General features: G+C 45.2%; 1 protein-coding gene across 1 annotated transcript; it reads left to right on the forward strand.

Annotated features, from left to right (window-relative positions):
• Positions 1-7,797: 7,797 nt before the first annotated feature.
• LOC123520868 (cuticle protein 19.8-like) lies at positions 7,798-11,137 on the forward strand. Its single transcript, XM_045283516.1, has 3 exons — positions 7,798-7,945; positions 9,633-9,998; positions 10,602-11,137. The coding sequence occupies exons 1-3, from the start codon at positions 7,940-7,942 to the stop codon at positions 10,827-10,829; spliced, it is 600 nt and encodes a 199-aa protein (XP_045139451.1). The 5' UTR covers positions 7,798-7,939; the 3' UTR covers positions 10,830-11,137.

Consider the following 11,137-nt stretch of genomic DNA (forward strand, 5'->3'; position numbering starts at 1 on the left):
CTCTCTCTCTCTCTCTCTCTCTCTCTCTCTCTCTCTCTCCCGGAACTTCTCCCCTCCCACACTGTCCCTCCCACACTGTCTCCTCCTCACATAGCTATCTCAACACTTTACTGAGAACTAACAACGTGCAAGGAGGAAAGGAATGAGACAGGGCACGGATTAATAAAACATGAAACGAACTAATAGCCTGTCGTATTCAGTGATAAGAAAAAAAAGATGAAATATTAATAATTCAGATGATTATAGGTCTCTGGATTGCCCCAGCACGTTTAGGCACCAGCGGGCAGTAGTGTGTGACGGGAAGGCGAGGGAGAGAGATAGGTGGTGATACAAAGCCATTTACTTGTTACGTGATGTGTACCTCGTGTTTATATGATTCAATTCTAATATTTTCGCTTCTTGACTAGTTTTTTTTTCTGTTTCACAATTTTTAGGATTTTAAACATACATTTTTGCTTTGTTGAGTCTAATAGTTTTATAATTAAACCCTTCAATACTGGGAGTCATTTTTACCATGAGTTTTGTGTAAGATTAGACGATTTTGTTGACAATAGGAAGGGTCTATGGAGGTCAGAAGATTAATGGCCACAGTCTTCACTATCTTAATCTCCCACATTAAGTTTCTGAAGCTGCATAAAATCGCCTAATAGTAACCAGAATGAATATGGAAATACGTCAAGGCACTGAAGAGGTTAAAAAATAATCAACTCATTTTTTATTTCGTTAATAATTCATTCTTATAAGTCCTTTCATTTATTTTTCTTACCAAGCTCGTATTTTTCTCTAGTTAATAATTAATTCTTACGTGTGCTTGTATTTTTTTTCCTTTCCAATGCTCGTATATAAAAAAAAAAAAAGGCAATAGGTGTACAATTCAATCAGCTGTGAGAGTGTTCCTTCTTCCCAATAATTTCCTTGCGTTGGTATATCTGGTGTTTAATAATGCATGGTAGCAGGTGCTTTATTTCCCCAGTGACAGAAAATGGCCCTAGTGAGTGTTGTCTCCGCGCGGCGCCTGTCAAGTGCTCAGGGCAGGAGTGTCTTTACCATGTACAGAACACGGCGGATTTTCCTCATGGCTTATCCTCGAGTGGCTGTTCTTTCCTTGTAGCAACAGAAGACAAAGTTAATCCCTTCATTAATGTGACGCGTTTCTATATTCATTCTGCTTATTATTTGGCGATTTTACACAACTTCAGATACTTATGTAGGGGATTAGAATACTGAATACTGTGGCCATTAATCTTCTGGACTCCATAAACCCTTGCTAATGTAAGTAAAATCGTCTAATCGTACCCAAAACTCATAGTAAAAAATGTATTCCAGTACTGAGGAGATTAAGATGCAAAAAACGGGATAATCTTACTGTCCTTAAAAATAGAAATCGCGCAAAAAGTACTAGCAAAGAGAATAAGTTACTGGAAAAAACAACGAAAGCCAGGACAAATTAAGGGTGATAAGCATTTCTCACTTATTTAAGCTCCTATTAACTAACGTGTCTCCATTAGTGAAAGTACATGAAAAAAAAACCCAAAAATAAAGACTTCAAAATACTCTCACTGATGAAGGAGTTAGTCTGGTTGTGTTCCTTTTTTTCATTCCGTAACAAATTCATACTTCATTTAGTCCGCTCATCTCCCTCTTCCCTTTCTGCAATCAGTCTTTCTTCAATAGAGAGAGAGAGAGAGAGAGAGTGTGTGTGTGTGTGTGTGTGTGTGTGTGTGTGTGTGTGTGTGTGTGTGTGTGTGTGTGTGTGTGTGTGTGTGTGTGTGTGTGTGTGTGTGTGTGTGTGTCTGTGTAGCTAAACATTCTACAGTATATCTTACACACTGATCTATAACAAAAAAAATATAAATAAATAAATATATAAATAAATAAAATAACAAGGAATTTAAGATGAAGAGAATTTTGTGGTACTGAAAGTGATAGTGGTAACTGGTAGAGGAGGTGGTGGTGGTGGTGGTGGTGGTGGTGGTGATGCTCCTCCAGTGGTGAGCCTTATACGGAGGTCAAGGCGGGAAGACCTGTGGTGTGGAGGACAAGGAAGAGGAAGGGGAGGGGGAGAGACAGAGGAGAGGACGACGGCGTGGGAGGAAGCGGAGGAGGGAAGAAAGGAAAGAGGGAGTGATCGCATAAGGAAGGAACAAGTGGAGGAGGAGGAGGAGGAGGAGGAGGAGGAGGAGGAGGAGGAGGAGGAGGAGGAGGAGGAGGAGGAGGAGGAGAGAGGAAAGTGATAAGAGAGAGAGAGATTAGGCAGCAAATGTTCAGACTGAGGTGAGAGAGAGAGAGAGAGAGAGAGAGAGAGAGAGAGAGAGAGAGAGAGAGAGAGAGAGAGAGAGAGAGAGAGAGAGAGAGAGAGAGCAAAAATAGGAAAAGGAAAACGAGAAATATGAGAATAGGAGCAAAAGGTGAAAACAAGGAGAGAGAGAGAGAGAGAGAGAGAGAGAGAGAGAGAGAGAGAGAGAGAGAGAGAGAGAGAGAGAGAGAGAGAGAGAGAGAGAGAGAGAGAGAAAGTTGAAAGACGAGAAGTTGGAGGAGGACAAGGAAGTGGCGAAGAAATAGAAGGAAGGAGAGGAAGATGAGGAGGAAGAGGAAGAGGAAGAGGAGGAGGAGGAGGAGGAGGAGGAGGAGGAGGAGGAGGAGGAGGAGGAGGAGGAGGAGGAGGAGGAGGAGGAGGAGGAGGAGGAGGAGGAGGAGGAAGGAGAGGAAGATGAGGAGTAAGGGAAGAAGAGAAGAAGAGAAGGAGGAGGAAGAAAACGAAGAAAAGAAGAAAGTTACAAAGAAATACATAAGAATTACAAATACCACCACCACCACCACCACCACCACCACCACCACCACCACCACCACCACCACCACCACCACCACCACCACAACTACAGTGAGAAGAGAAGAAAACGAAAGACGAGAAGAAGAATTACACATGACAAACAAATGAACAAAAATAAGTAAAGAGGTAAACATTTGCTTCTGTGGCTGTGGCTGTGGTTGTGGCTGTGGTTGTGGCTGTGGCTGTGGCTGTGGTTGTGGCTGTGGCTGTGGCTGTGGTTGTGGCTGTGGTTGTGGCTGTGGTTGTGGCTGTGGCTGAGGCTGTGGCTGTGGTTGTGGCTGTGGCTGTGGCTGTGGTTGTGGCTGTGGCTGTGGTTGTGGCTGTGGCTGTGGTTGTGGCTGTGGCTGTGGTTGTGGCTGAGGCTGTGGCTGTGGTTGTGGCTGTGGCTGTGGTTGTGGCTGAGGCTGTGGCTGTGGCTGAGGCTGTGGCTGTGGTTGTGGTTGTGGCTGTGGTTGTGGCTGTGGTTGTGGCTGTGGCTGTGGCTGTGGTTGTGGCTGTGGCTGTGGTTGTGGCTGTGGTTGTGGCTGTGGTTGTGGCTGTGGTTGTGGCTGTGGCTGAGGCTGTGGCTGTGGTTGTGGCTGTGGCTGTGGTTGTGGCTGTGGCTGTGGCTGTGGCTGTGGCTGTGGCTGTGGCTGTGGTTGTGGCTGTGGCTGTGGCTGTGGCTGTGGCTGTGGCTGTGGCTGTGGCTGTGGTGGCTGTGGCTGTGGTTGTGGCTGTGGCTGTGGCTGTGGCTGTGGTTGTGGCTGTGGCTGTGGTTGTGGCTGTGGCTGTGGCTGTGGCTGTGGCTGTGGCTGTGGCTGTGGCTGTGGCTGTGGTGGCTGTGGCTGTGGCTGTGGCTGTGGCTGTGTGGCTGTGGCTGTGGCTGTGGCTGTGGCTGTGGTTGTGTGGCTGTGGCTGTGGCTGTGGCTGTGGTGTGGCTGTGGCTGTGGCAATGGGAAGCTAAATGGCTAATGAGTAAACGATGTAAACGAGAGAGAGAGAGAGAGAGAGAGAGAGAGAGAGAGAGAGAGAGAGAGAGAGAGAGAGAGAGAGAGAGAGAGAGAGAGAGAGAGAGAGAGAGAGAGAGAGAGAGAGAGAGGAAGATTAAAGTAAAGAAAGAGGAAGGAAGAGGAAGATAAACAGGAGGAGGAGGAGGAGGAGGAGGAGGAGGAGGAGGAGGAGGAGGAGGAGGAGGAGGAGGAGGAGGAGGAGGAGAGGAGGAGGAGGAGGAGGAGGAAGGGCGTATTAGCATTACAAACATACCAAGTGGCCTGCAGATCTCCCCCTCTCTCCCCTCTTCCCCTCTCCCTCTCCCCTCCTCCCCCTCATCGACTCACTCTCACTCTTACCTCTGTTGTGTCTTCTCCGCCCCAGCTCCCCAAACCCCGCCCCGCCCCGCCTCAGACCGCACCCCGACCTTGCCTCCTCAGCCGCCGCCGCTCATCCGGATCCTCAGCACCTTCAGGAGGAGGAGGAGGAGGAGGAGGAGAAGGAGATAATCGGGAGTAGCTAATGATAAAAGATAGAAAGAAGTAGATTCCTCCAGGATGTTGAAGGTCATTGGTGGAGGAGTGATGCTGCTGTCTCCTCCTCCTCCTCCTCCTCCTCCTCCTCCTCTTCCATTTTTTGTGTCCATTTCCAGGAAGTTAGTTATAATTATTTCCTGCCATGTAAGACTCTGAAGATTTGATGTTGCTTGGTTATTCTTTGAAATATTTGTAATCCTCCTCCTCCTCCTCCTCCTCCTCCTCCTCCTCCTCCTCCTCCTCCTCCTCCTCCTCCTCCTCCTCCTCCTCCTCGTCCTTCTTGTCCTTCTCCTTCAACAACAACAACAACAGATACTACTACTACTGCTACTTCTGCTTAATTCTACTACTACTACTACTACTACTACTACTACTACTATAGTTACTCAAGTTTCACGCACTCATTTTATCTAAAACATGATGAATAAACAAACTAAGACAACAAAATCAACATACACACACACACACACACACACACACACACACACACACACACACACACACACACACACACACACACCTAAAAGACATGTAAAAGTCAATTACTGTGAAGCTTTTTACTTTATTGCTTTGATTGTTATTTATTAATGAATGTTATTTTTCTTTTACTTCCTTCTTATTTATTTCTTCCTTTCCTTTCTTCTACACTAACTTTCTTTCTTCCATTAACTCCTTCGTGTTGTTTTTCTCTCCACTGTTTTCTCTTTTCAGTAAATCAGAAATCTTTCTCTCATTCTACGTTTGTTTAAGTTCTCCTGTTATTCTGTTCCTTCTTTCTTATCTATTTGTTTCCCATTTCTCTTTCTTTTAGTCTGACTTCCTCCTTCTCTCTTCCCAGTCCTTTTCATTGCTTTTCTTTCATTTCCTCTTTTCTGTAATCTACTCATTTTTCTCTCATTATTTCTTATCACCCTTTCTTATTTTTTTTTCATTTCATTTTTTTTTTCTACAGTGACTTCCTCCCTTTTTCTAGTCCATTTCTTCGTGCCTTTTGTATTCCCTCTTCACTATAATCTAATATTTGGTTTTTTTTTTTCATTCTGTTAAATTACTCTAAATTACCGAGTTTTTTTCTTTTTCATCGCTTTTCGTATCTATTTTTTTTCCTTTCACTTCTTTCTACATCGACTTTCTTACTCCTGTTTTTTTTTTTTTTCCTGTAATCTCTTCTCTCTTCAATAAATTGGCAATCTTTCTCTCATTTTGTTAAGTTAGTGTAAGTTGATCTATTTATTTTCCTTTCTCTCTTTCCTTATCAATATATTTCCATCTTTTCTTTCTTTTACATCTCGTTTAAATTTTCTTACTCCATCTCTCCACGAACACTCTTGCTCTCATTCACCTAAGTTAATCTAAGTTGACGTATTTTTTCTCTTTCTTCTTTGTTATCTATCTTTTTCCACCTTTACTTTAATTTTCATCATATTTCTTTTAGTTCCACTTAAAGACTACCACCAGACACGCTCTACCACTTAAAGACTACCACCAGACACGCTCTACCACTTAAAGACTACCACCAGACACGCTCTACCACTTAAAGACTACCACCAGACACGCTCTACCACTTAAAGCCTACCACCAGACACTCTCTACCACTTAAAGACTACCACCAGACACTCTCTACCACTTAAAGACTACCACCAGACACTCTCTACCACTTAAAGACTACCACCAGACACGCTCTACCACTTAAAGACTACCACCAGACACTCTCTACCACTTAAAGACTACCACCAGACACGCTCTACCACTTAAAGACTACCACCAGACACGCTCTACCACTTAAAGACTACCACCAGACACGCTCTACCACTTAAAGACTACCACCAGACACGCTCTACCACTTAAAGACTACCACCAGACACGCTCTACCACTTAAAGACTACCACCAGACACGCTCTACCACTTAAAGACTACCACCAGACACGCTCTACCACTTAAAGACTACCACCAGACACGCTCTACCACTTAAAGACTACCACCAGACACGCTCTACCACTTAAAGACTACCACCAGACACGCTCTACCACTTAAAGACTTCCACCAGATTTTAGACACCTCTTTACCACCACTTAAAGACCAATATTTCATCCGCTCTACCACTTAAATACCACTATCAGACTCCCTACCATAATTTAAGCTGACATAATTTCCTCTTTCTTGCATATCTATCTTTTTCCACCTTTCCACCTTTTACATCATATTCCTTTTAGTTCCTTCATCTCTTTTCGCTTGGTTAATAGAGCAAATGTATTAGTATTAGTATTAGTATTAGTATTAAGTCGATGTAGTGAGTGAGTGTAGTGAAGCCAGGCCAAGTAAACACTAACAGTAACAAGGACCCAAAAAACTACCAACGCAAAAGTGTGCTATTGTATACATAACCTTCCCAATCCTTTGTACCCTTCTCTCTCTCTCTCTCTCTCTCTCTCTCTCTCTCTCTCTCTCTCTCTCTCTCTCTGGTAATCACTCTTTCTTTTCTTTTTTCTCTATGTTGTCCAGTTTTTTTTTTTTTTTTTTTGTCATTTCTTCCTTTCCTCGTACTCAGTTTCGTCCTCTTTCTTCTTTTACTCTCTTCTTCCCTATTATTTCTCTCCCTTTTTTGTTTTATTTAACTTTCTTCCTTGCTCTGTTTCTTTTCTTACCTCTCTCCTTTATTCTATCTTCTTTATTTTTTTCATCTTTTCCTTCTATCTCTCCTTCCATTTTACTTTCGCTTTCAAGTTTCATGTAACCTTCACGTCACATCTGCGCTGTACTGTATCAATTTCATTCCTGTTCTTTGTTCTCCTTTATATTCTTCCTCTGCTCCCATTTTTTCTCTTAAACTTCCTTATTTTCCTTTTTCATTCTTCTGATCACACCCTTCCTTGCTTTATTCTTCCCTTACACTAATGCTTCTCTTCCCTCTCCTTTATTTATTATCCTTATTCCTTATTCCGTATACGTATTTTTCTTTTCTGTTACTATCTTTTCCCTTTTCATTCTCTCTCTCTCTCTCTCTCTCTCATCCTTAACCTCATGCTGACTGGACGTATTAAATTCATCTCTGTTTACATACAAATCAAGCTACCAGTGCACGCATACACACACACACACACACACACACACACACACACACACACACACACACACACACACACACACACACACACACACACACACACACACACACACACACACACACACACACACACACATTTATTTGTTTTTTCAGATTATTCGTATTTCCTCATTTTTGTTCCTTTCTTTTCCTTATATACTTCTCTCTCTCTCTCTCTCTCTCTCTCTCTCTCTCTCTCTCTCTCTCTCTCTCTCTCTCTCTCTCTCTCACACACACACACACACATGAGTCCTCCCGCTAGTCTGAAGATGACGTCCGGCTCCACCTCCTCCCCCTCCTCTTCTTCTTCTTCCTCCTCCTCCTCCTCCTTCCCGCAGGCGTGGTGACCCTGGGGAAGGTTAGGCGGGGCGGGACGACCTAGGCAGAGGCAGGGTAGGACAGGAGCAGGTATATAAGGCAGGGAGAGGCAAGGGAGAGGCAGTGGAGGAGGGAGAGCGTTGGCAAACACACACAGGGACGACACTGACGCTACCACTCGCTATGAAGGTGAGAGTGAGGGAGAGTGGGAGGAGAAGGGGATACAGGAAGGAGGTGAGGGAGTTACGGAGGAGGTGGAAAGACAAGAAAGTAAAGAAGGGAGGGACGAGTGAACGAGTAAGGGAAGGAGATGAGAGTAAAAAAGGGAGGGACGGGTGAACGAATAAGAGAAAGAGAAAATGAGAGAGTAAAGAAGGAAGAATGTAAGGGAATCAGCAGGGAGAGTGGGAAGGATAAAGGAGTGAGAGAGGAAAGAAGAGGTGGAGAGTAAGAAAGTGAGGTAGGGAGAAGGAAAAGATGATATAGGCAAAGATGAAGGAATGAAGTTAGGAGAACGGAGAAAGAAGGGATTACAAGAGAGAAGTAGAAATGAGGAGATGGAGTAAGGAAGATGAAAGAAAGTGAAGGAGTAAGGGTGGAAGTGAGAGATGGAGTAAGGAAGAATAAAACAGCTGAAGGAGTAAGGATGTGAGTAAGTGAGAGGAAGAGGAAGAGGCAAAGAGGCAAAGAGGCAAGAAGAATAGGGAAGTGGAAAAAAAAGGTACAAATGGTATAAATAAGTCGTAAACACGGAACACTGATTAGGGAAGACTAGCAAAATTGATACCAACATCCATAAACAGACACTTGCAAGAGCCTTTTGAGACGCCCTCGGTATATGGCAGGGTATTATGCCCTTTTTACCTACACACTAACTAATTCACAGGTTTCAATGCCTCTTAAACTCCCATAGGTATTGTCACAGCATTATCCCATTACCTGTGCTTCTCTAATGGGTTAATGAATGTTACGCTGAAATGGGAGAGACAGGTGGGTGAAAGAAGAGAAAAACCGGAAGTGCTTAAGATTCTCAGTGGTAATAGGAGTATCGTGTGTGTGTGTGTGTGTGTGTGTGTGTGTGTGTGTGTGTGTGTGTGTGTGTGTGTGTGTGTGTGTGTGTGTGTGTGTGTGTGTGTGTGTGTGTGTGTGTGTGTGTGTGTGTGTGTGTGTGTGTGTGTGTGTGTGTGTGTGTGTGTGTGCGCTCATCTCTAACCACCAAGCCACTAACGGATGATAATTACTTTACACTGTGCTTAATATTCATCTCATAACCGTGTCCACCTCCGTCCTCTTCTGTAAGCACCACCACCACCACCACCACCACCACCACCACCACCACTCCGCTGTCTCTGTTACTTAAGCCAATGAAAGGCGACTCGTCCTCGTCCTCATTCTATTATCAGCTTTCCTGTTTTTTTTCTCCTATTGTTTCAGTATTTATAAATCAAAACAATTAATTCTACCTTTTGTTTTCTCTATCTTCCCTGTTCTTTCTTCATTTCTTTTCTTTTTTTTCCTTGTTTTTATTCCCTCTCCCTTCCCTGTTTCTTCTGCTCCACCTTGTTCTATTTCATCACCATATTCTCTTCTCTTTACCCATTCACCACTTCCACAAACCTCACTCCACTTCTCCAATATCTATCCTCTCACTCTTTTTCCCTCCACAAACTTTCCTTCCACATTCCTTATTCCTCGTCCTCCTTTACTCCACTCACCCTCACCTATTCCTCCACTTCTTTCTTTTATTCCACCTCCTTATTACACTCAACCTTCGCAAAAGTACTTATTTATCCTACTTTTCATTTTCCCTTCTCTCTGCTCCACAATTCCACACCTGTACTTAACTAACCACCCTTTCACCTTTGTCCTCCCTCAGGTGTTAGCAATCCTCGTGGTGATCGTGGGAGGTACCATGGCCGCTCCTGCCAAACTGGACGGCTTGGACCCCCACCAGCACCACCACCACCATGGCGACGACCACCACCATCACCACCCAAGCGATCCTCTGGCGAACCTCCTCCCATCAAGCTCAAACTTCGGTGGCTACGACTACACCCCGCCCAAGGTTCCATCAGGGCTTTATGAACTTCCCTCTGATAAAGTCGAAGTTACGTCCACCACCACCACTACTACCACGACCACCACCACGCCTCCTCCACCTCCTCCGCCCCCCGTGAGCTCCTACCTGCCCCCTCCAGTTGAAGAGCAGCCCTCTGACAGTGTGGTCGTGGAAGAGTTCGTGGTAAGTGTGTGGTGACGGTGTGGAGAGGTGGAAGGGAGGAGGGGAGGGTAGGAGGGGTGGGTTGGTATGGGGGGTAGAGTATTGAAAGGAAGGAAGGAATGGGTTTTTATGGGTAGTAATGGACGGGGAATGGTAGGGAGGAACAGGGGGAAGAAGAATTGGCAAGTTTTTTTGAAGGATGGGTGGTGCTGGTAGGAAAGGATAAGAGAGGGGAGTTAAGGAATAGGAAAAGGAGGAACCGACACACTGATAGAAAGGAGGATGTCTGTGAATGAATTTGTAAGATCACACACACACACACACACACACACACACACACACACACACACACACACACACACACACACACACACACACATTACATAAACTTTACTATATCATCAATAAGTTATAGACGTCACCACCAACCTGCAGTCGTAGATTATCATTATCATCCTCCATTTCTTATAGACATATGAAGTGTTTCTCTAATACTCTATGTAGCGTGAAGCAGTACACACAGATCAAACTGGTTAGTCTGGAAGTAAGGAAGGAACTTAAGGTGTGTTACTTGAAGTGGAAGTTTGAAATCTCTAATACAAATCCCCGCCCCTCTCGCCGCAGCCTCCAGTGGAGACCACCACCATGATGCTCATGCCCTACAACATTGACTGGGCAGTGAAGGACCCCGACAGTGGCACCTCCTTCAGCCACGTGGAGAACAGTGACGGCAAGGACGTGACGGGCGAGTACTCGGTGCTGCTGCCCGACAACCGCCTTCAGATCGTCCGCTTCACCGCCGACCCCGTCAACGGCTACCAGGCTGAGGTGTTCTACGAGCCCGCTAAATAAGCGCCGCCACGCACGCCACGTCTCAACGAAATGCACGATTACGCTTCGATATTCTATTGTTGTATAGTTCCCATGCCCGCGTTCTTTCCTTTTTGTTTGTGAACGTCTCACCGCTCCTTCCGCCCCTCGCGCTGTCCTGCGTGTGCGGCTCCCAGGGCGGCAGTGTGGAGCGTGGCGCCTCATACACAACCAGTGAGCGGGTTCTCTCCACGGCCCGTGCAGCAGTGCAGCGCTCACCACCCGCCTGCTGGTGACCTCGGGCAGGTGGGCTGGCTCGCCCTCAGGACAGGGTTGCCAGACGCACCAAA

Source organism: Portunus trituberculatus, chromosome 47 (genome assembly GCF_017591435.1).
Source record: "Portunus trituberculatus isolate SZX2019 chromosome 47, ASM1759143v1, whole genome shotgun sequence".
Lineage (NCBI taxonomy): Eukaryota > Metazoa > Arthropoda > Malacostraca > Decapoda > Portunidae > Portunus > Portunus trituberculatus.